Below are 24,791 nucleotides of genomic sequence, written 5' to 3'. Positions count from 1 at the left end.
TTTTCCTTAAAAAGTGCACCCCCCCCCCCCCGAAAAAAGATGGACAGCAATTTACCAGGAATAAGTATCAGTGAATAGGAATTGTCCCTGGAATAGCCTGTACCATCCTTGGTATAAGTGGGCTTACCTACCCTGCTTCCCGTTCATTCTTCAGTGCTGTTCTCTAGCCCAGGGGTGGCCAACGGTAGCTCTCCAGATGTTTTTTGTCTACAACTCCCATCAGCCCCAGCCAGTATGGCCAATGGCTGGGGCTGATAGGAGTTGTAAGCAAAAAACATCTGGAGAGCTACCATTGCTCTAGCTGATGCACAGGAGACTCTGGTAGTTTAGGGAGACAAGGTTGCCAGCTCTGGATTGGGGAAATACCTGGAGATTTAGAGTAGGCTGAAGTTGGTTTCTTATTCCCAGTTCCTTATTCATTCCTTATTCGTGAATTCAACCAAAAGCACTGAGGAGGGTTTGAAAGGTCTGGACCCCCATACACCCCCATGTTCAGGTGACCAACTTCAGCCTCCTGAGATTTAGGGGGTGGAAGAGCTAGGACCACAGCAGAATATAATGCCCTAAAGCCTGACCTCCAAAGCAGCCGTTTTCACCAGGGGAACTGATCTTGGTCGATTGGAGATCAATTATAATACCAAGGGGTCTCCAGGTGCTACCTGGAGCTTGGCAAGCCTAACACAGTGAAACATCCCACGGCCTCAAACAGGAGGTCAAGGTGAAACTCCTGAGCGGGAAACGGAAACTAGTTCTTGAGAGCTCCCGAAAGCATGCACAGATCAAGCACAGCTCTCTTCCTTTCCAGCACACCAGAGTTTTTATCGGTATTGACAGGAGTCCTGTGGCGCTTTAAATATCAGCATGGGTTTAAAAAAAAAACTTAGCTTACATATCTTTGCTTTCAGTGGACTCATTTCCATAAAACCTCATGTGAGGGGGGGAAAAAACCTGTTTGCCTTTAACCCAGGCGCTGCTGGGTTTTTTTGCTGCAACAGCTACTAATTTGGATTTATTTATATAGAAACTTTTTGTGCGGAGGGGAAAGTTCCACACAGGCTTCTAGTTTTCTCCAACCCCTGCCCTCATACAGGGACGAAAAGGAATAACCGTAAAGACTTGAAGGAAAACACCTGCTTCTTGTATTAGGAACCTCAGTGACATGGGCCCTCTATTGTGAGCTCATTGCTTCCCCAGCAACGGGAAGCGCTTTGACTGATGCACAATCCCGACTAGAGAACTGCGCTTACTTCCGGGGAAAGTAGACTTCCTTCTTCCGGTTCTGCAGAAATAGGTGGGTTGTGTTTTGGGGGGCGGGAGCGCTGTTTCTCGCCCCAGGGGCGTTAGTGGAAGGCGGTCGGGAAGGTGGTTCTAAAGCGGTGTGAATGAAAAGAGTTTAGAAGTTGGTAGGAAGAGTTGGCAATAGGTGTTCCTTTCAGTGCTAATTGATGTCCAGTTATTACTAGGTGGTAATGCTTAATCTCCGCTTCGTGAAAAGGTTTTCTCTTTATTTCTGCATATCAAGTGACTGTTAAAGACACAAGATCACATCAGCATGCCCCCTCCCCCGGAGTTCCAGGGCCGTTGAAAACCCTAGACAGAGTTGCCTTTGCGTCAGAAAAGGGTCCCCTGGCTCAGTGGTTGCATCTGGGGGCAATTCTAGGAGGGGAAAAACTAGTTTGAAGGAATTAATTACTAAAAGATGTAATGTGGTGCAGTGGTTAGAGGGCTCAACTGGGAGAGCTGGGTTCAAATCCCTGCTAGCCATGAAACGTAATTGGTGCCCTTTAGCGAGTGTTAGCCTAGCCTACCTCATAGGATTGTTGTGAGGATAAAAGGAGGGAGTGGAGAGCTGTGTATACTTTCCTAAGCTTGGGGAAAGGATGGGGTTAAAAAAAATCCACATTATTTAAGGGATTTGTATGTAGATTTTTTTTGTTAAAAAAAATAAATTTATTTCCAAAAGAACAAAGCAGCAGGAAAACAAGAAATCTAAATGACAAGTTCTAGCAGTTCTAGCTTTACTTTATAATCCTAATTTCTATGTAGATTTAATACATACTTTATGGCATATGTATAAAATTTTAATCTGTGCTATAAAACAATATATTGTGTCTGAAAAAAGAAAGAGCAAAAAGTATAGCTGGAAATGTTCTGAGAGCATTCCCTGTCTACTCCTTGGAACCATATTTGAAAAGCAAAAAAAGAAAAGTGTACACTGGTATGTTTGTGCATTGCACATTGGTTGAGTATGTTTGTCTTTGTAAAGTTATTGGGGTGTAGGTATGGCTTAGTAGGAAGGAGACAAGATAAGCCTTCCTAGGGGCATACTGGAGAAGGAGGATGACAGGGAAATGAATGGAAGCAAAATAGGGCAGTAAAGGAATTGGAGCATCCAATTTGTATACATAAGTGCTGTGCTGTCAGGTCAGAACTGGCTTATGGTGTTCCCAGCAAGGGGGCTTTCAAGGCAAGTGAAAAACAGGTGGTTTTTCTTCACACTTGCTTCAGCAGTGTCTTCCTTGGCACTCTCCCATTCAAATATCAACCCTGTTTAGGTTTGGAGATCTGACAAGACTGGGCCGTAGCATGCTGCCTTCCCTCCTGTAATATTCAAACCTTGATAGCAGTATTGTAAGATCTGTCACACAAAGAATTAAGGGCAGAGGAACATTTAAGAAACACCAGATAGAGTGTTTCATATGAATGAATGCAGAAATAAGAAATGATCTGGTTTATTAGGAAAGAATAACATTAGGTATTTAGGAAGGTTAATTAGGAAAGAAAATATCTGATTAAGTTAAGGTTGAGACTCTGGTAACTGTATTGGAGGTGTGTGTTGATGTTCCTCTGGGGTTAAATGTTTCCAATTTTTGTAAAAGTCTAGATGCTGAGGAGTGTTTTTAATAGTCAGAAGGCTCTTTGGGGGAAGCATAAGTATGAGTTAGTTTTGGAATAGTTTCTTGTATTGTAGTAGTAGAAGACAACTGCAGATTTATACCCCACCCTTCTCTCTGAATCAGAGACTCAGAGTGGCTTACAATCTCCTATATCTTCTCCCCCCATAACAGACACCCTGTGAGGTAGGTGGGGCCAAGAGGACTCTCACAGCAGCTGCCCCTTCAAGGACCTCTGCCATAGCTATGGCTAACCCAAGGCCATTCCTGCAGGTGGAAGTGGAGGAGTGGGGAATCAAACCCAGTTCTCCCAGATAAGAGTCAGCACACTTAACCACTACACCAAATTGTAGTGACATTGTCTGGTGATTCTCCCATAATACTTAATTCTGCCCCAAGCTTCTGTTAGCATGAGATGCTGCCTTATGATGAGATGGAAACTTGGTCTGTTAAGATCAGTATTGGCTATTTTGGCTGTCAGCATTTCTCCAGAACCTTAGGCAGAAGAAGCCTTTTACATTGCCTAATTATTTTAACTAACGATGCCAGGGGCCTGAGACCATATAAATGCAAAGCAGATGCTCTTTCACTAAGCCACAGTGATTAGTAAAATTTCTAGTAAATGCATTTGGGAACTCTTACAAGAACATAGTGCGGGGTGCGGTAATTTCTTTCTGGTAGTTTAATGTAAGTAAAAAGGAGTAGGAGATGGTGTGTGGGTGGTTTTACTTATATGGAGTTTTAAAGGCTAAATGAGATTTCTAGAAAGATGTGTCTTGATTTTACTTGTAGCGTGTGGAGTGGGAAAGATACCGATGTATTGTCTCACAAAAGAGTGAGTGGGAATTATGAGAGGTTGCTATTCGTAAAATATTGTTCCATGACATAATTATTCCGTGACACCTCTTGATGAAACAAAGACTTGGCTGTGTTATCCAGGAGAGAAATACTACTTTTAGGAGAGCAAAGAAATAGATGTGTAAAACCTTTGCTCAAAGGATCATTAGAAAGATTTTTTAATGTTTATTTCATTCTTTTATCTCCTGCCTTTTTCCCCAGTGGTGGCCCAAAGCTGCTTACATTGTTCCCCTTTCTTCCATTTTATCCTCGCAATAAGCATGAGAGGTAAGTTAGGCTTGAGTGAGAGATTGGCCCAATGGCACCGAGCAAACTTCTGTGGCAGAGTATGGATTCGAGCCAAGGTTTCCCAGGTCATAGTCTCAACACTCTAATTGCACTGGGAGACTTGAATTGCAGTCAGAAAAAATGAGCACTATATAGTGCCAGAGCAGCTACCATTACTGCCCAAACACATGGTCTGCCAGGGTAGGTGCTTTGAGGGAAGCAATAGCTGAAAGTTTGACAGAAGTAATTCAGACGATCAGCAGTAAAAAACACTATGGATTCCCAAGCTGGGAAGTCATGTTTTGTTTGGCTTGATGGGATCCCATGTGTAATGATAACATGTTTAATGTAGATTTTATTTTGCAGGCCTTATAAAGGACTGGAAATTCCATCCATAGAAAGGAAGACATTTGTCATTAGTTGTTGGCTTTAAGTACTTAGCAGTTGCCTTTTGAGTAGCTACATTATCCTTGGTTAGGTTAGTACAGTTGGCAGGTAGGAAGGAATGGGGTCTGCAGAAGCAGTTCTGGGAAAGTTCTGATTCCCATAGGCCCCATTACGGAGACAATAACGGATGGAATGTTGGTGACTTATCTGGAGAAGAACTTGTTGATCGCTGCTCAGAGAAGGAAGAAGTATATTAATTCTTATATGGTTGGGAATGTCTCTAGTCAGGGAGACCTGAATAAGGATACCGGAAGGACATGGGATATATTATGTTAAAATGGGTTGTTTAGTTGCTGGGTTTAAGGATAGGAATCTGTGGGTGTAGTTTTAAATGAGAGAACTATGCAGGTGAGATTGTCAAGGGCTCATGCCATTGTTAAGGGAACTCTGAAGGGAATATCATTAGTCCCACACTATTGTACGCTGTAATTTTCCATCAGCTTCTGTTAGAATTTTTATGCACTGGATTCAGATCCTCACCTGCAGCCCCGTTACTGATATCTTCCTCCATGCTGTCCCCCATGTATTGCATGCTGCTCCCAGAGTGTCCATGTAGCCCCTAGAGCAGGGGTGTCAAACATGCAGCCCCGGGGCCGAATCAGACCTCTGGAGGGCTTCTATCAGGCCCCTGAGCAACTGCCTTTTGTCTGCTTCCTTCTCCCTCTCTCTTGCTTCCTTCTGCATCTCAGCTTGCTCAATTGCACAGGAGCTACAGAACAAAACCTCAGTTTTCTCCGTTGGTTGAGGCTCCTTCCCCTCCTGGTCCCCTAGGGAGGGAGGGAAAGAGCCAGAGCTTCCTTTGCCCAGTTCCCTGGATCCCATGGGAGAAATACAAAGAAAGCACCTTTAAGACCAAGAAGTGCTAATGTTTTAAGCATGCTTTGTTTTAAGGTGTGTGTGTGTGTGTTTTAAATCTTTCGTCGTTTTTGTCTGTGTCCTTTAAAAAGTATTATATCTCTGCTACCTAATCTTAAATAAGTACACACATGGCCCGGCCCAACACAGCCCAGCCCAATAAGGTCTCATTTATGTCAGATCCAGCACTCATAACAAATGGGTTTGACACCCCTGCTCTAGAGCATTGCAAAGGGGTAGCTTTGTTTGTGCTGCAAAATAAAACAGAAGTGGCACCTTAAAACACTTAATTGAGTACAAACATTTAATAAGTCACAACTCATTTCTTCAGATAGAAGAGGAGATCATGCTGGGGGGGATTTGAAGTAGAAAGGTTAGATGTTAATCCTGTCATAAATCGAGAGAATTAGCAGTAGTTTATAAGGAATGATAAGAGAGGTTAGCTGTTCAGACAGATAAACCAAGTGATGAAGCAAGTTAAACAGCATAAATAACAACTGTGCGGGGAGAACTGAGTCTAAAATTTGTGAAAGTTGGTACAAGGGTTGTAGTCTGATAAAGCATCAAAGCAATGGTTGCAGCTGGATAGAGGAATTGGCAATCCCAAAATACCTGAGCAGAAGCAACCACCTCTTGCATGAGCCACATTTCTTGCAGCCTCTCCATTTGTATGATCATGATTGTACATTGTGAATGTTAAGCTAGAGAAACTATACATTCACGCACGTACACATGCACTTTGTTAGAACTAATCTCCCATTAGCTGGGTGGACAGAATCCATATTGTGGATTCAAGGCAAGATGGATTGAAGGAGTCAAAGCGAGAAGGATTGTCCTTTACAAGAGCTGAATTGGCAGCCATAACTTTGGCTTTATATTGGGTCCATGATGTGTAACCTGAGTAGGCAGTAATTTAATATGACTGTATCTGGTTGATTAACAGTTAAGGCATCCTCAAGGAAGGATTGATCTTGGCTGAGATGCTGTTTTGATCATCTGAACGGAGTGATTCTGGGTTTTGTTCCTGCTCTAGCTTACGGATGGATGGAGGGCTGTAAAATTGCTGCTGGGGCAGTTGTCTTCATTGGTGGTGATTACCACTGGCTTAGATGGATTTGAAAGGGGGTGGGACATTACGGAAGATCGATCTGTCACAGCTATGTTAGCCGAAGGAGACCTCTAGGTTTCAGAAGCACAGTTCCTCTGATTGACTGATGCTTGGGACGGTCAGCAGTCATGGTGGGCTTCCCCATCGCATCCAATTGGTCATCGGTGGAAACAGGATGCTGGGCTAGACGTCTGAGTTCTATCTCCTTGGTCAAGTTGTTATGAATTCTATCTCCTACATTCTTATGATCACATAGCCATAGGTTTGGACCTGTCTTTGGAGACACCCAAAATAAAAGATGTAAGAAGTCATCTTAATCACGCTGTTTTTTTCCCTTGGAGAGAGCACTGCAAGGGAAAAACTGGGCAGAAAACATTGTGTTCCTAACGAGTTTCAGAGGAGAACAGTAGACTAAGGGCTGAGTGAGAGGTGAAAGTGTCCACACGCTGGTCCTGTGGATGCTGCCACCATTAAAAGGGATTTAAAAATAAAGTGGGAGCTTGTTGCACAGCAGGCTGAGGTGCTCTTGTTCTCCTCACCTTTTCCAGTGCTGAAAAGTTGCTGCAGGGGGGAGGGGAGAAGGCCATGTCTCACTGTACAGCAGGCCCACCCTCACAGAATTTTAAAATCCTTTCATAAAGGAAGCCCCCATAAGCTAGACTCATGGATTCTGTTGCATCTAGTTTAGTTCTAAGTGGTAGCACATACATCTGAGTGATTAACTGATCTTCCAATAGGTGGCAGTCATAGAGCCTATTTTGGCTGTGCCGGTAGTAACAGAGGGATTCCCTTCTTTTGTAGATTTCTCCTTCAAGAGAATACAAAAAGGTGCCTTGCAGCACCTTAACTCCAGACAAATTCATTATAGCATAAGCTTTTATTAACAGGGAACCCCATTTCTTCAGGTACTTGAAATAGAACTTACTTATGCATTTGATCATGATTATGTCACAATAACTGTTTTGGTCTTAAGGTGTCACTAGACTCCTGTCCCCCCCCCCCCCCCACTCGTGACACAAAGATGACTGAACTCTGAAACTTGTCTTTAGGTGTCTGTGACCCCACCCCCCCACCTGAAACGGGACAAATCCTTATGGCATCAAAATCTGTTGATAGGGCCAGGCTGGCATCCAAAACTAGAAATGTTTCTGGTCCCTTTGATGGATGTCTCTTTGCTGTGACAATGAGAGAGCCCCTAAGTATTGGGGTGACCAGAAGAAAAGGAAGAGAGGCTTCCTGTTACTTTAATGTTGTGCAAAAGAGAAAGTTTCAGTGAGTTTTGCTTGTCATACAGGGGCAGTAAGGCTATATCAATCGAGATCCCCTATTTTACAACCATTCAGAAAGCCAGATTTGAGTGTCAGTTTAGGATGCGGGGAAGGAAAGAAAGAATTTGAAAGGTAATATTTATGAGACTGGATGGAAATAAAAAAATAAATTGAAAATTGCTGGATGTAAAGTAGGCCAACCGATTGTACTAATCGGAGTGTTGGATTAGAATCTGGGAAACCCAGGTTTGAATCCCCCCTCTGCCATGGAAGCTTGCTGGGTGACCCTGGACAAGCCACACACTCCCAGCCTAACCTACCTCTCAGGGTTGTTGTGTGAATAAAATGGAGGAGAGAACGATGTCCCTTTGGGCTTCCACTGAGGAGAATGGCAGGGTATAAACAAAGGAAAGAAAGAAATATCCCAGTTGCCCTATGAATACTTCCTTATGTTTCTGCCGCCCATCTCGTGCAAGTCTCCTGATTTCTTCACTTGCAACCATGATGATTCTGTAACCCCATGTCTTACTTAACATGCTCCAGAACTTTTTTTTTTGCACCTAGTACTGTCAGTCCCATAACATTTGGCTAATTAAAACATCTCATTCCTTAAAGGACATAAGCCGAGACTTTTCCTGGATTGTCTTCCTGAGTCGACATGACACGCCATGGCAAGAACTGCACCGCAGGGGCTGTCTACACCTACCACGAGAAGAAAAAAGACACAGGTAAAGAGGCCACACCTTTCAAAGACACAGGCCAAAGGTGCTGTTGTGGGGGAACTAAATAGTGGGGCTGCAGGCAAGAACTTCAGAGGTCTTGCATGATGGGGAAGCTTTGGCCAGGATTGAGATGCAAGATGGGTGCACTTGGACTGAGTAACAGCAGAAAAGAAAAAATCCAGGGCTAGCGTTGCAAAGAAATTAGAAGCAGAGCTGGCAGGTAATGGCTGGCATTATCAGACTGGATGGGTGGAAATTCTGAGCCAGTTAATGAGCACTGGGCACACCCTGAGGTGTGTGAGTGATGCTACCCTCATGTCCCATAAAAACTCTTTTTAGAAACTGACCCAAGCTGCTCCCAGCCAGCTCAATTTGTCCTTTTTCTCTGTGCCCTGGGAAGGAGCTGTGGCCAACCCATCAACAGCCATCAAAAGATCAAGTCAGTGCTGCCCCAGGCAGGTCCAGTGGTATTCTACCAACCACTTCCCTTTGTGTGGGTTGAAGTAACGCTCCAGGGCAGCTGCTTGGATAGGTTTCTTTTCCTTGGCGTGGCCTTGCTGTATGACCATTCTTTTTCGCAGCTGCCTCCGGCTATGGGACCCAGAACGTCCGTCTCAGCAAGGATGCCATCAAGGACTTTGACTGCTGCTGCCTCTCCCTGCAGCCCTGCAAGGATCCCGTTGTGACGTAAGCCCTTGGAATGTGGTTCAGTGAATCAAACTGAAGATTTGCAGCCAGTTTGGTGTAGTGGTTAAGAGTGCGGACTCTTATCTGGGAGAACCGGGTTTGATTTCCCCACTCCTCCACTTGCAGCTGTTGGAATGGACTTGGGTCAGCCATAGCTCTTGTAGGAGTTGTCCTTGAAAGGGCAGCTGCTGTGAAAGCTCTTTCAGCCCCACCTACCTCACAGGGGGTTTGTTGTGGGGGAGAAAGGTAAAGGATATTGTGAGCCACTCTGAGGATACAAATCCAGTGTTGTCTTAGTCATTTAAAATAAATGCTGTCAAGTCACAGCTAATCTATGAGATTTGCAAGGCAAGAGACATTCTGAGGTGGTTTAGGATTGGCTGCCTCCACATTGGTTTTTTGTTCAGTACTCTGTATCCAATTCTCTGGTTCCCCTTCCCCTAGTCATTAATTCCCATTTCATGAATGATGAATTGAACCTTGAGAGGCCTTTGTTCATGGCTTATCAGAAGGCTGAACCCTGCCCAGGACCTCGTATTCTTTCATTGGACCGTAGCATTCCCATTCGCTGTAGAAGGAGATCTTGGCTCTGTAGAGACAATTGCAGATAACGTCACCATTTTTGATTTCTTGACTCATTTGGACAGTGCTGTTGCTCTGAGCCTCCTGCGTTTCTTCCTGAAAGAATCTGTATTCCAAGGTCAGCTATTTGTAATGAGGATAGTAGGGGAGAAAAGGGAGAAAAATGAGAGTCTGTTGGGGGGGGGAGTGCAAGGAAGACTGAGAAAGGGTTAGAGGCAAGGGAGTATCAGTGCAATACGTTGCAGCATCTTCTCTGTCCAGGCAGCACCATGAAGGATGCTGTCCCGTCTAGCAAACCTTTGCATATGTGCTCACAAGGATTCCGGCATCCTGAATGCATCTCTTTCCTTTCTTAGTCTGTGTCATCATAAACAAGACACACCCACACACGCCCATCTGGAGGTAGGTTTCTAAGTCCAGGTTTTGTATAGGAAATACTTACTTTGCTCTGGATGCATGGTTTTATTTGACCTGTGTTGCAGAGCTTTGCACTAGGACACCCCTGGTACATCCTTCAGCCATTCCCATGATGTCCTGAAATTCTCACTGTTGTCAAGAGGCCTTGGCTGGTTTGCTTTGGGTTTCCAAGGTGATTTTCAGTTTGCCTGTGGTCTTTCCTCCTTAGCCCTGATGGATATCTATATGAGAAGGAAGCCATCCTGGAGTATATCCTGCACCAGAAAAAAGAGATTGCCCGGCAAATGAAGGTAAAAGCATCTTGCTGAATTGAAATTGACTGGAGTCATTCTGCTTGAAATGAAGCATCTTGTGATTTTTATGCCTAAATAATGAAGGCTTTTGGTTTCTCCATTTGTTCAGCAGTCCTGGTGAAGAGCGTGAAAACTCACTGACACGCCGAAATAGTGTGTTGATCGCCTGGAGTCTCTTTGGAACCTTAATTCAGGGACTTAAGGGTGATTGTAAGCAGTTCTGAGCAGGGTGGATTTGATTTAAATCAAGATTTAAATCACTAGTCAGTAAGACTTGATTTAAATCATAGTTTTCTACTTAAAGACTCATTATTGCTGGTATAACCTTAATATTCACAATTAGATGAAGATTTCATTTTTAGAATAACAACTGTTCATATTAGTTTTACAGTTATATAAAAATATTGATTTTTAATACTATTAGAAACACATTATAGATAGGTAATTATGGAATTATTGTGATGTGAGCCTTACCAATAGGTAGAGGAATTTCATTAAAATATTACCAAACTGGGTCTGCCATTATAGGTTTTCTCCTCCAGGGAAAGAATAATATGATGAACCTCAGATTATACACACAAAAGATCCAAAGTCTTGTGGAGTATTCTGCGCAAAAAGTTTCACTTTCATTTTTACTGATTGCCCCTCCCTCCTCACACAAGTTTCTTCTTCTGCAGATCTATTCCATTCCAAGCAATCTTTTTCTATTCATTGAACTTTTTGAAACTTAGCACTTAAGGGGTTTATTCTATGTACATAGGTTTGTAGAACAATGAGATTAAGATCTGTTTCTCAACTCTGTTCATTTTATAACATTTTTGCTGTGTAGAAGAAGCATGTGATCTGTGCGGACAAATTACAGTTTTGAGAACTGCAAAACCAAGCATCTGTGTTCTGTGATAATATCTTGTAGACAGAGAAACTGCCCAGTAATCTTACAGAAACCTCTGGAAGAGCATGACATTGTGAATGGATTAATAGAATTTATTACCAAAAAATTTAAACATTGCATGATGGAATAACCTTTGGATGATAATATATTTTCTTCAAAAAGCATATTATTTAAAAAATCCAATTTAAATTTTAAAAATTCAATTTAAATAAAAAGAAACAATTTTCTTGATTTTTTTTTTAAATCGATTTTTATCCACCCTGGTTCTGAGACTCCAAGTGAATGGTGGGCTATAAAACTTAACTCTTCTTCATGTTTTGCTCCTGACTATAGGCTTATGAAAAGCAGAAAAATGAGAAGAAGGCAGAGATTGCAGAGCTGAGCAAGGCTGCCAAAGAGTCCAAGGTGAAGAGCTTTCTGGACAAAGAGATGAGCATTGTGAGCAAGCCCCTCAACCCCTTTGATTGCAAGGAAGGTGAGTGTGACAGGGCAGGTAACCACCATGATCTCAGGGTTGATGGGTCAGTTAAAAACCAGAATAATAACATTAAAATAATTATTACTATGAGAAGCAGCATGAGACAGATCCTTGCTACTGCAAGTGCAGCAGCAGAAGCTTGGACATTCACATCATGATGATGATACTGGATTTATATCCTGCCCTCCACTCTGAATCTCAGAGCGGCTCAAAATCTCCTTTATCTTCCTTCCCCACAACAAACACCTTGTGAGGTAGGTAGGGCAGAGAGAGCTCTCACAGAAGCTGCACTTTCAAGGACAACTCTTGCGAGAGCTGTAGCTGACTCAAGGCCATTCCAGCAGCTGCAAGTGGAGGAGTGGGGATTTAAACCCGATTCTCCCAGATAAGAGTCCGCATACTTAACCACTACACCAAACTGGCTACACCAAACTACACTTAACTACTACACCAAACCCATCTAGACTTGGCTGAGTTGCCTAAATCAGCAAAGTGGCAGCCCTCCCTCAATTCAGTTGGTAAGCTGTTTTGCCAGATGAAGTCCCCATCGTGCTCGCTTCAGCAGTATAGATACTATATTGCAGGGGTGTTTTTGTAGGAAAACCTTGGAACTCATTTGCATATTATGCCACACTCCCTGAGACCACCATTGTTTCACATGGAGCTTTTGTAGAAAAAGCTCAACAGGAACTTGTCTGCATATTAGGCCACACCCCCTGACACCAAGCCAGCCAGAACTGCGTTCCTGCTCAATAAAAAAGAAAGAAAGGTGTGGGGGGGAAGTCCTGCTAAATTAGAGCCCCCATCAAAAAGATCTGGAGTAGGCAGTGGCCATTTTAACCTACCTGAAGGGTGGGATCCTTAGTAGATCCTATTCAGCTGGAGTTGCTGTAGAAGGACATATTGGGAAGGGCAGTTTTGGAGGTGCAAGGCTCCCAAGCCATGGAGGACTGTATAGGAAACAACCAACAAAGCAAACTCTAAAACTAATAATAGGCAGCCAAGAGAGACCTTGTAATTCAGGTATAAGATATACATAGTATCTTAACACTCAGCAATGGAAAACAGTAAACACTTGGATCCTTATCTTCTCCCTGCCAGTGAAAGGTTTCCTGGTTTCCTTTATGCCATTTCTTCTTTTTAAAAATTTGCTGATTTTATTTACATGTACTGTTTTTAAAGCTGATGTTTAATATCTTCTTGTTTGCTGCCCTGAGGACCCTAATGGGGTAGAAAGGTGGGATACAGATGTTTTACAGAAAAATAAGTAAATGTTGATGGGAGGAGGGGAGACAGATCCAGGGATGCTCAGGTGAGTCTCCTGCCAGAGGGTGCAATGCCCATTGCCTCTAAGGGTTGCTCCCTCTTTCTCCTTTAATCTCTGCCTTGGAGAGTTGGGTGCTTGACACAACTGCTGTGCTCTGTGGATTGCAGGGGACTCCCAGCCTGGGCCCAGCAATGAAGAGAAAGCCAAGCAGTTGCCCAGTTTTTGGATCCCTTCGTTGACCCCGGAAGCCAAGAGCAAAGTGATTCAGAAGCCAGTGAGTGAGAACCTCTCTTTTGTGTTTTTGTCTACTCGTTTACAGATTGCCCGACTTGTGGTGGGGCATGTCTACATTCTAAAGTAAAAGCCTGAGAATTAATAGCTTCAAATGCAGGATCTGTACAAAGCACTTAGCCCTGCAGCTCCAGAGTTCTGGGAAGAAGCCCTCAGTCTTTATCTGTGAGGTTGCTGTATTTCAGGCGTAGGAAGGAAGGATAGTTGACCTTCTTTGCAACCTATGGCTGGGCTTCTTGAATATGAACATATGGATATGAACATATGAAGTTGCCTTATACTGAATCAGACCCTCGGTTTGTCAAAGTCAGTATTGCCTACTCCGACTGGCAGCGGCTCTCCAGGGTCTCAAGCTGAGGTTTTTCACACCTACTTGCCTGGAGCCTTTTTTGTTGGAGATGTTGAGGATTAAACCTGGGACCTTCTGCTTACCAAGCAGATGCTCTACCACTGAACCACTGTCCCTCCCCATCTTCTTTCTCCTGCTTGTAGCACATGCATTTGTTGAAATGTGCCCCAGGTAAATCTAGTGAATTCTGCTTCTGCACATGCTTTGTTGGTTTAAGGGAAGGGAGAAAAAAGACATGGGTGGACGTGCAGGTGAGCTTGGGAGGAGACATAGGTTGGATCCAGACTAAATGTTCTGTGCACACAAGGCATTATTTCCAAAGGAATGCAGCATTCCTGCTTGTGTCACACCCTCCCACAGATTCCCCCCCAAATATTTTCCTTGGGTGGAGGGACATTGGAACTTAAGGAACAGCTTGAGAGGAACACCAGGAGTCTGCAGCAGGAAGTGGAAACGATAGAGATAACTCCATCCTCCTGTCTGTCAGAAACTCAGTCTAGATCCAATCCATACAGAGGTTTGGCTTCATAAGAACATAAGAGAAGCCATGTTGGATCAGGCCAATGGCCCATCCAGTCCAGCACTTTGTGTCACACAGTGGCCAAAAAAACCAGGCTTTATCAGGAGGTCGATCAATGAGACCAGGATACTAGAAGCCCTCCCACTGTTACCCCCCCCCAAGCACCAAGAATACAGAACATAGCTGCCCCAGACAGAAAGTTCCAACAATACGCTGTGGCTAATAGCCACTGATGGACCTCTGCTCCATATGTTTATCCAATCCCCTCTTGAAGCTGACTAAGCATGTAGCCGCCACCACCTCCTGTGGCAGTGAATTCTATGTGTTAATCATCCTTTGGGTGAAGAAGTACTTCCTTTTATCCGTTCTATACAGTTCCCTCTCAAAGGTATCATGGGGGTTCTGCCCACTCCTGCTCTGACGGTTCTTATCCCCTTCAACCTTGACTGTGTCTCTCCATTCTTTAAAATTCCATTCAAAATTTCAGAAGTTTGGCATGCTTCCCCCCCCCCCACTTCAAAAACACTGTGTCATGCATGCATGCTTTTTTAAAATATGAAATTTTAGGAAACAGGCGTTGTGTTTTTGCCAGTGTCAGTAACTTTAGGCAAAAATTGGTTGATAGGTTTTCAGCATCGTTTCTCACCCACTAATCCAATTTCCCACCAGGGAACTTTGCAGTCCTGTCTCCCCAGTTTGCCCTGGTCTTGTCATTTCAGGACAAGTGTGTTTATTGTCCCATGAGCGGGAGATCCCTGAAGCTGAAGGATCTGATCCCAGTGCACTTCACCCCTGTAGACTCCAGCGTGGACCGAGTCGGGCTGATCAACCGGCAGGACCGCTATGTGTGCGCTGTCACGCGAGACATGCTTGGCAACTCGGTCCCTTGCGCCGTGCTCCGCCCTTCGTGAGTGCAGGGCTGGGGAGCATCCAGACTGAGGAATGAGGAGCCTTGGACATGGTGACAGGGTGATCATGTCATCCAGGCTATAGCGAGAAGAGAGGGTGGGGATTTTGTAGGGGCGCAGAGTGGTAAAGCTGCAGTACTGCAGTCCGAACTCTCTGCTTGCGACCTGAGTTCAATCCTGGCGGAAGCTGGGTTCAAATAGCCGGCTCAAGGTTGACTCAGCCTTCCATCCTTCCAGGTCGGTAAAATGAGTATCCAGCTTGCTGGGGGGAAAGTGTAGCTGACTGGGGAAGGCAATGGCAAACCACCCCATTGAAAGTCTGCCATGAAAGCATCATGATGTGACGTCACCCCAGAGTCAGAAATGACTGGTGCTTGCACAGGGGACTACCTTTACCTTTTTACTTGCCCTAAAATTGACAAGTATCCTTTTTTTGCAAAGGGGCTCTGTGGTGACTCTGGAATGCGTGGAGAAACTCATCAAGAAGGACATGGTGGATCCAGTGAATGGAGAGAAACTGACAGACAAAGACATCATCATCCTACAGCGGGTGAGAGTGACTAGCCAGCCCTTACTCCTGATCCCTAGGAGGGTCCATAGCCCTTCACAAATCCTCTGTGCTGAATATCTGAAGTGTCAGGGTATTGCTCATTCATGGGTTGGACTCTGTTTGGGATTTAGGGCTTCCAGTTTTCCCCTACTGCAGCAGGAAACCTAACAGCAGCCCCCGATTCCCCCCCACACACATTTTTATTCATTTTTCATTTTATTTGATTTATATCCCGCCCTCCCTGCCAAAGCAGGCTCAGGGCAGCTCACAGCATAAAATCGCAAACAAACAATGGATCAAAACAGTATAAAATTACATTACATACATACATTGTTGCTCAGTGGGGCAACAGGGAGAAAATGGTGGGGAAATTGGCATTGTGGGGACACTGTGACATCACTTCCAAAGCAAACTTAGGCATGGCATCTCTACACTCTGGGATTCGACCCAAATTATGGTAAAACCATAGAGTTTGGGATAAATCCTATAGCATCATTCCCGCACGATTATATCACTGCCAGAGTAAAGCCAGAAGTGGTATCATGGTGTTGCCACCGTGCCACCTTCTCAGTCTCCCATAAGGTACCAGCCACTAGCTTGTGACCCTAGAGTGGATCTAGCTAGTTTTTACTAAATCTTGCCCAATCCCACCCACCCCTTGTTAGAGCCCCTGGCCCCCATAGCTTTTTGTACACACAGGTTCCATGATCTCCTTTTTTTGCCACAAGAAAAGTGGAATGACTTAAACTCATCACTCGTTGCATTGTGGTAGTTATGCCTCAGTGCAGTTCTCCAGATATGCCTTCAGAATCCTTTCTCTTTGGACTCAGAGGCCTGTGCAGTGCGATTAGAGACCGTATTCTAAGGACTGTCGTCACAGCCAAGTTGACACAGCATTACTATCCTTTTATTGCTTGTTTACTTTTATTGTTTGTCTGTGAAGAGAACCCTTAAAGTTTATCTTACGCAGCACTGTTGACTTACTTTAGTCAAGTCTTTGTTTAGTCATTCAATACGTTTCTTCAGAAGGCAAAAGTAGTAAAAGAGTCCTAGATAATTAGGGGTTCACAAACTGCTGTTATATTTGGGCAGGTGGGCATGTTTACGCATTAGCATGGCTGCGTCTTGGATATGCAGAATAGAGCAGAATTTAATGCCAGCGATTTCTGGCGATGAGAGAGCATTGGTTATGGCAGGTCCCTGTCTGTGTCAAAACAGTGTGATTAATTCAAAAATAATGCCTGCATCATACCACTGAAGAGGTTTGAAGACATATTAAATTGGATTTCTTCTAGGGGTGTGCATTCAATTTGGCTGAACCGAATACAACCCCGAAAAAAAATTCAGCTGCATTCTGGCCATATACAGCCAAATCAGATTCTCTGATCTGATTTGGCTGCCGAATACAGCAGCTGCAAATAGGGTTGTGCCACTGGGCTGGTCACTATTGGGTTGGCATAGGGTTCTGCTGCTTAGCACCAGTGCATTCAATGCACTGTTTCTGTGCTGCGGTCCTTGCAGAAAGCAACCCCCCCCAGGTTTGTAATTCAGAGAGATTCTCAGATTGAACTAAGGTCTTGTGTGTGGTACTGGCACTGCTGGGCACATAGCGCTCTTATGCTGCTTGCAAACAAGCATCCTTACCACAGTTGACTTTCCACTGCAGAGATTCTCTGGAAGATTCTGACTGCTGCATGTGTTTGCAAGTTTTTCTCCTGATAGGAGACAATGGGAAAGTGCGGGACCCACTTTGGCTTCCCATAGAATGGGAACCCTTGGTCCAATCTTTTTTGAACATGGGGGAGAGGCTCCTGCAGCTACACTGCAAACTTGATGCCACTCCCTCAAACCCCCTCCTCCCCAGTGTCAGTTTTCCCACCATGGGGACATGTTTTCCCCTGCTCTAGGACTTGGGGGTTATGTGGGGGAGAGGCTCCTGCAGCTGCCCTGCAAATTTGGAGCCTCTACTCAAATCCGCCCCCCCCCCCAAGCTACCATTCATTCTGCCTGTGAATTTAGGGGGAGGAGTTCGTGAGTTTCCTGCATTGTGCAGGGGGTTGGACTAAATGACCATGGAGGTTGCCTCCAACTCTATGATTCTATGCCCTGCTTTGCCATTGATTTTAGTGGCCCATAGGGTATAATGGAGCTTTATATTTGGGAATAGCCTAATATCTCCTGAATCAGATTCAGCTACTGAATCTGCCATTCGATGATATACAGCTACCCAAATTTTTTAGCCCTGAAAATGAATTTTTCCAAAACATTTTGTGTGTGCGCACCCCTAATTTCTTCTGGAGTTACTTCCAATGTGATGGGTTTTGCAGCCACTCATGATAAAAATATCTCCATGATGGGAGGGGGGAAATGATCTGAAGTAGTTTTGTGGAGTAGAACAGATGAAGAAGGGTTAAGCACACCTCCCACTTGCTAGCCCTGCCCAGCGAATACACCTCTCCCCACCCCTGCATTAGCAAAGCAAGGCAAACACAAGGTTGCCATCATGTTTGGCTCTTAAAATTGCGCTTTCCCGCTACATGGCTAAAATATTAAGGAGCTATGGCCATGTTCTGCTGATGCCTCTTAGAAGCTGGGACATGCACCATAACATGAACTAGCTGGAACTGTTTTTTCTTTGCAATGTGGCTAAAATAGAGAATACCTCTGAGCATGCACAGATTAATTTATTTGTACTTGCCCCTCCCCCCATAGCCCGCACTTGCCTCCTAATCTGGGTTTAGGAACAGTGCTGGCTTTGTGGGGTTTGAGCTCCAGCACCTCCGTTTGTCATTTGAGCAGAACTCTTCGGGCATTCCAGACAAGCACATTCTGAGTCTGAGGCCACTGCTACCCAACCTGTCTCACAAGCCTTATCTCCTCTTCTAGGGTGGCACTGGCTTTGCAGGGTCCGGTATAGAGCTGGAGGCCAAGAAGTCCCGCCCTGTTATGCAAGCTTAATATGCCAAAGAGGCATGGCACAGCTGCTCCACTGCTCTGGGTTCCCTGCCAGAAGAATATTGCATGTTGTGAAGCAACGTCGACAGCTTTCTGTACTTTTGTAAATAAAGTTGTGGGGTTTTCATGTATCTCTTTGCGGGTGAGAAGGCAATTTTTTTGTCAAGTTGGAAGTGGCTGGCCAATAGATTTTCTTGGGTGGAGTCCCTTGTGAAGGTTTCTCTTTCCATTTACAGCACAGATGCATGTTGTTCCTTCCTTCTTATGATCAGAGTTCACAGAACCAGCATTGCTCTCAGATGCCAATCTAGCCTCTGTTTAAAAACCTCCAAGGAAGGAGAGCCCACCACCTCCCGAAGAAGCCAGTTCCACAGAGGAACTTCTCTGTCAGGAAGTTGTTCCTAACATTTAGCCAAAAACTCTTGATTTAATTTCAACCTGTCGGTTCTGGTCTGACCTTCTGGTTTTCACAGGTACAGGAAAATGAAAGGGGGGTGGTGGTCAGGACCAACTGAGAAACCCACCTTGTTGTCTTTTTGGTTGATTTGAGAAGCAGATGTTGAAGTCAAAGACTGGTGGTGAAGCCAGCAAGAGCAGTTAATGGTTAATGTGATTAATGGTAGAGCATCTGCTTGGCATACAGAAGGTCCCAGGTTCAATTCCAGGCATCTTTAGTTAAAGTGAGCAGGTAACAAGTGATGCACAAGACCTCCCCGAGTAAGCAAGACTTGCTATGATAGATTCTGTATAAGGCAGCTCAATGTGTATAACCCAGAGAACAGCACCCCACTATGGCCAACCTCAGTATGGGTGAGTGGTTTGCCATTGCCTGCCTCTGCATAGTGACCCTGGTATTCCTTGACAGTCTCCCATCCAAATAATGACCAGGGCTGACCCTGCTTAGTTTCTAAGATCAGGCTACCTAGTTTATCCAGGGCAGGCACAATAACACTTGTGTCTAAGTAAATGTACTAGGATTGATCTATGAATCTGCTTTCATTGGGAGGTTCCCAGAACAGATGTCCCATCAGGTTCCAACTGGAGGTGACTGGACCACACGATGACCTCCCTCCTGTTATCACTACTACCCGTCATAAGTTTTGGCTTGTTTTCTTGTTTACCCACAGGTAAGGTGTGAGTGTGCAGATGACCAACTTATCTAGGGAGCCGCAGTAACTTGCCACAGCAATATTGGGTATTAAGTATCCCTTTCCATGCAACGTGAGTTGGAACAGTAAAGAAACCAATACAGTGAACATTAATATACTTAAGGACTGTACAAGATTGGCTGCTGTTTCCTATTGATGCAAACTGCCTACTTGTGGTGTCTCCCAGAGAATTCAGGGCAGCCTATGTAGCTTTCGCTTCCTCTTTTTACCTTCTTAACAATTCCTATTTCCTGTTAATGCGAGCTGCCTGCTTGCAGTGTCTTCTAATGAATTCGGGGCAGCCTATGTAAGTTTTCACCTCCCTTTTTTACATATTTACACTATGAGGAAAGTTAGCAGAGACACGGTGCAAGCTTTCCAACAAGTGAGGATTTAAACCTGGTCTCCCTAGTCAAAACACTAACCACACCACCAGGGCTGTAGTGGCTGCCCAGTTCCTAGACATTCAGTTGCTGCCTTTACCCTGTATTTTTGTCTTAGTTTTGACCCAGCCATCATTTGTGACTTCTGGTAAAATTGAAGCCATGCAGGCAGGTATTGGGCTTATGCCACAACTGCTTCCTAAGGCTTACAGGCTTAGAACAGCTCCATGTCCTGGCTCAAAATTCATAGCAGAAGGAAGATGCACATGGCTTGGTCTACATGGCACCTCTAGCTGGAGAGAATCTGTCTCCTATTGGAATTAGAGCTGGTGTCCAAAGTTAGACAACCATCTTGTCCTCTGACTTGCTGTTTTACAATCCAGGCCGCAAAGTATTGGTGGGAGGGGGAGAGAATAGTTTTATTACTGATGCAGAGTGTTACAGGTGTGAGGTCACAGTTCTTGGTGAGGACGCAACTGCTTCATTACATCATTGTAACTTCTGGCCTCATTGAGGAAACGCAGGTAGCTCTCAATGAACTCCTCCCGTGATAGTTTGCTGTCCTGTGGAAAGGAAGGAAAAAGCTCGTGGGAGCAGTAACTGGGTGGGAGACAGGGTTACAACATGTCATGTGCATGTCATGAAATGGTTGGTCTTAAAAAGCCAGGGGGTGGGGACTATGAATCTGGTAGGTGGATTCATTTAGTGTGGACCTCAGATCACAACTCATCATGTTCCTTTGTCAAATCTTTGCCGTAATTGGTGGCCTGGCTGCCCACAAACATGTTCCAATTGTCCAAAATCTCCTGCTTGGTTATATGTTCTACATTTTCCTATAGAATTTCTGATAGTAGTAAGAGGAAACATGCATCCTAACTCCGAAGAGGAGAAAAATGGGTTGGAGAAGAGGGCACATTCCCCTTAAGGAAACACTTTGGGATTCACTAGGGCTGTTTCTACCTTGGGTCTCCACAATCATCATTTTCCCTGGTACCACTAAAGGGTTTTGTTTTTTTAACTGCAATTGGTAGATCATTATAGCATTACTGTAGTATAATGGCTTATTGCCACAAATTCCTCTGCATTCTTAGTTTGGCTTTTTAAAACATGCTCGACCTTCTCATTGCAAAGATATACACTTTTCTTCTTGTATCTTGACAGTAGAAAAGGCTATAAGCAACACATTGTATTGATGTACTGTTATTCTATGATGCTATAATGAATTACCAATTGCTGAGTTTTTTAAAAAAGCCTTCTGGGGACTTGAGAGGGCTGAAGTGCCAATGATGTAGTTTGGACCTTCAAGGATGTGATCCATATGGTATACAAAGGTTGCAATCTTTCCAGAAAACCAAGAAAAACCCCAAGCAAGCTCCAGCTTGGATGCCAAACTGGTGTAAAAACCTTGGTGTGTAAGCAACCTTAGCAAATGAGTTGCTGACTTGCAAATTCACCAAAGTAATGCTGTGAAGCCATGCTGGCCTTTACATGCTAGGGGAAATAGTGTTGAGGAGCAAACAGGATGCATTGGAAGCAGTCTCCTTTTCTCCAACTCTCTTGGCATGTAGAGAACTTGATAGTGCAGAAAGCTTCACAGTGCTCTGGTGAGATGGGAGTGTTCGGTGAGACGGGAGTGTTCAGTTGAACAGGATGGATCAGAAAGACGACTGTCGAGAGAGAAGTCTACCAGCCACTTTCCCTTTTCAACTGCCCGGGTAAGTCGGCTACCATAGCTTCTCAGATAACAAGCAGGCCCTTCCACCAATAAATAAGACAATCAATTCCCTTTTGGAGTGTCCTCTACCCCTCAATTAAGGGAGGACATTCTCATGATCACTTCCCCCTCCCCAACCCACTCAGATCACAACTCATCGTGATCCTTTGTCAGATCTTCGCCGTAATTGGTGGCCTGGCTGCCCACAAACATGTTCCAATTGTCCAAAATCTCCTGCTTGGTTATTTTGTCATCCTGTGATGGATTTGGGTGAAGGAAAAGAGGAAATAAAGGGGGGGGGGAGAGACAGAAAACAAGAAGTACAAAATTACAACTCAATTATACCCCAGATGAATGTTTTGTAATTCCACAACCCACCTCAAAATTATTACTGTACCCTGTTAGTCGATTATATATTTTGTTAACAGCTTTATTGATTGGAGTCATTTCAGAGGTGGAGGAAGAAGTAAGAAGACTAGGAATGAATCCCCCCCCCCCAAAAAAAAACCCAGTTCCTGAGCTAAATATCTGTTACTCCTCTTTCTCTTCCTCCCCGCCCCCCAGATCAAAATCCAAAATTAGGAAGCCTCTGCAATCCTAAGAATTTTTTCCTGGGAATAAGCTCTGCTGAATAAAATGGAACTTCTCAGTAGATCCATTTAGATTGTGCCTGCTTTTTATTTTTACATGCCATGGCGCTGGGTTTTTTGTTCTAGAAGGAAACAGATGGGGGGCGGGGGCCAGTGGTTGCCAATTGTCAACTATTTCTTCTTCCTTCCTACTATTTCATCCAGAAAAACTGGCAGCTGAGACAAAAAAGCTTGGCAATCATGGCTAGAGCTGGGGCAGAGCCTCAGCCAAAACACCCATTACAGCCAATAGCTGGAACTGAGTTCCTGATGTTCTATTTAAAGTTCTGAAAAGAGATGCATGGTAATCTCTGAACCAGCCTACTGAGGAAATCAACTTTTGCCTCTTCCCCTAGCAAGGTAAACTGGAAGGTTATCAGCAGAGGGGTAATTAAAAGACTTTCTGAAGCAGGTTTCGTCCTAACTTTAATGAGCTCATTTGATGGCAAATTGAAAATTTCCTCCTTCAGATGAAATCTGTGTCTTATCTGACATCAGGGAACAGAAAGGAACGTCAGGCTTCATTGATCTAGATTTCTCGTCCCAGAAAAGTTCTTTGGCTTTGTGCCGAACAGGTAATCTGTCCAGAAGGAATTCAGAACAAAGCCAGGCCTGCACTCATCAGTGGAGTCTGACTTCGTGGTGTCCCTGCTTGTTTTACCTCAGGACTTGGCCTATTAGGATTCGCTTCCCAAAAATATGCCATCTGGTTGCTTAGCAATGGCAGCACAGCACCCATCTTTCAAAGACCCACAAAACATCCTCTGGATGATTGAGGCACAATGTCAATTACAAGCATAAGGAACCTTTTTCACATAGACATCATCCTTTCTCAAAATGGCTGCCTTGAGTCTCCTCCAGTTAGTGAAAAAGGCAGTTCAGCTTACTAAACTGGTGGGGGAGAGGTGTTTCAAGTTTCAGAGCCCTGATGCTTTGTGGGGGGAGGGGAGGTTTCCTGTTATGGTTTTGGGGTTGTTTTTTTTTTTTTTTAAAGAGAAACATTTTCAGGAGACAAGGCCATGGAAGGTGTTCAATCCTTTCTCCACTCAGTGTGTCAATCACCCCTAAAGCACAACTATAAAACACAGAACCCTGCAGGCAGAGTGCCATGAAGGGGGAGCATAATTTGGAATCTAGAGAAATGGTACATAAAAGATTAAATTCCATTGTTGCTCCACCTCTCCATGAGCTGCTTTTCTTTTCTTTCTGGCCCAGAAAGGTGGTCTTAAGGGAATGTAATTAAAGGGGATGGGTTAACACCCAGAAGAGGAGATTTTGGACTGGATGGACCATCAGCCTGATCCAATATGGCTTCTCTTAGGAGACCCAGTTTGGTGTAGTGCTTAAGTGTGCGGACTCTTATCTGGGAGAACTGGGTTTGATTCCCCACTCCTCCACTTGCACCTGCTAGAAAGGCCTTGGGTCAGCTATAGCTCTGGCAGAGATTGTCCTTGAAAGGGCAGCTGCTGTGAGAGCCCTCTCCAGCCCCACCCACCTCACAGGGTGTCTGTTGTGGGGGAGGAAGGTAAAGGAGATTGTGAGCCGCTGAGACTCTTTGGAGTGGAGGGCGGGATATAAATCCAATATCATCATCTTCTTATATTCTTACTAAAGTCCACCAAATCAGGTTTCACTTCCAGATCTTGGAATCAGTGTTATCCTACTAGCACTGAAGTTTAAGAATACATCTTAAGCGCCTGCCCTGCCCTTCCACATTCCAATCCCTCACAGCAAATGCTTGCAGCCCACATGTCCTTCTCCTATTCTATACTAGAAAAAATAAACTCTCCTCTGCAGTTTCCTATCCAAGGCACTGTCTGCAGCTTTCCTCTCTTATCCAGACTGATCCTCACCTTATCCTTGTCCGACTCAAAGAGGAGGTGCTTTGACTCCACCTCAGCATGGTCATAGTCCGGTGGCAGGATCCAGTGCCCGATCTCCTCACGATCCATTTTGCCATCTTTGTTGAGGTCTCGGAAATCCAAGAACTGTTGGCGCTCTGTCTTTACCCAGTCAGGTTCTGGTTCTCCTGTTTCTGGAGAATACATGTCACCTGGGGAAGAGAGAAGAAACCCAATAGGATGCTGTTTTCAAAAGGGGAATTGAGAAGCCTAGTGAGAGGTGCAGATAGTTCACCCCCGCTGAGACACCTGTAGTTTCTTCTGAGCATGCTCAGCTGGCTGGTGGGGAGTCTGGGAAGTTCTTAGCCCCTTTCGGCTGTCACCGTAAAAAGGCTGCATCTTATCCTAAGGATAGACCATGATGTCCTAGGTTAATTTCAGACTGTGCTTCTCAATATTTTGAATTTT

The 24,791-nt window shown here is 44.5% G+C and overlaps 2 protein-coding genes across 4 annotated transcripts in view; one reads left to right on the top strand and one right to left on the bottom strand.

Moving 5' to 3' along the window:
* The first annotated feature begins 880 nt into the window (after positions 1–880).
* NOSIP (nitric oxide synthase interacting protein) lies at positions 881–18,739 on the top strand. Of its 2 annotated transcripts, none has more exons than XM_060255651.1 (9): positions 881–1,291; positions 8,313–8,425; positions 9,001–9,106; positions 10,314–10,395; positions 11,624–11,765; positions 13,203–13,309; positions 14,915–15,102; positions 15,545–15,653; positions 18,540–18,739. In XM_060255651.1, exons 2-9 carry the CDS (start codon positions 8,356–8,358, stop codon positions 18,609–18,611), a joined length of 876 nt encoding a protein of 291 aa, XP_060111634.1. In that variant the 5' UTR covers positions 881–1,291; positions 8,313–8,355; the 3' UTR covers positions 18,612–18,739. The 2 variants fall into 2 exon arrangements, with proteins under 2 accessions (XP_060111634.1, XP_060111635.1); XM_060255652.1 differs by lacking the exon at positions 881–1,291 and adding an exon at positions 4,225–4,281.
* A 1,800-nt stretch (positions 18,740–20,539) lies between these two features.
* The window catches only part of RCN3 (reticulocalbin 3), a 115,866-nt gene continuing 111,614 nt past the window's right edge, over positions 20,540–24,791 (bottom strand). Inside the window, exons 6-7 of one of the 2 annotated variants that reach the window (XM_060255575.1) lie at positions 24,336–24,535; positions 20,540–20,702 (exon numbers count right to left, since the gene is read on the bottom strand). In XM_060255575.1, the coding sequence (XP_060111558.1) occupies positions 20,592–20,702; positions 24,336–24,535 (311 nt within the window). In that variant the 3' untranslated portion in view covers positions 20,540–20,591. Of the gene's footprint in view, positions 22,109–24,335; positions 24,536–24,791 lie in introns of both variants that reach the window. The other variant, XM_060255577.1, reaches the window with a different exon arrangement.

The sequence above is a fragment of the Heteronotia binoei genome, chromosome 15, assembly GCF_032191835.1.
Source record: "Heteronotia binoei isolate CCM8104 ecotype False Entrance Well chromosome 15, APGP_CSIRO_Hbin_v1, whole genome shotgun sequence".
Lineage (NCBI taxonomy): Eukaryota > Metazoa > Chordata > Lepidosauria > Squamata > Gekkonidae > Heteronotia > Heteronotia binoei.
This window is presented reverse-complemented; position numbering and strand designations above follow the sequence as displayed.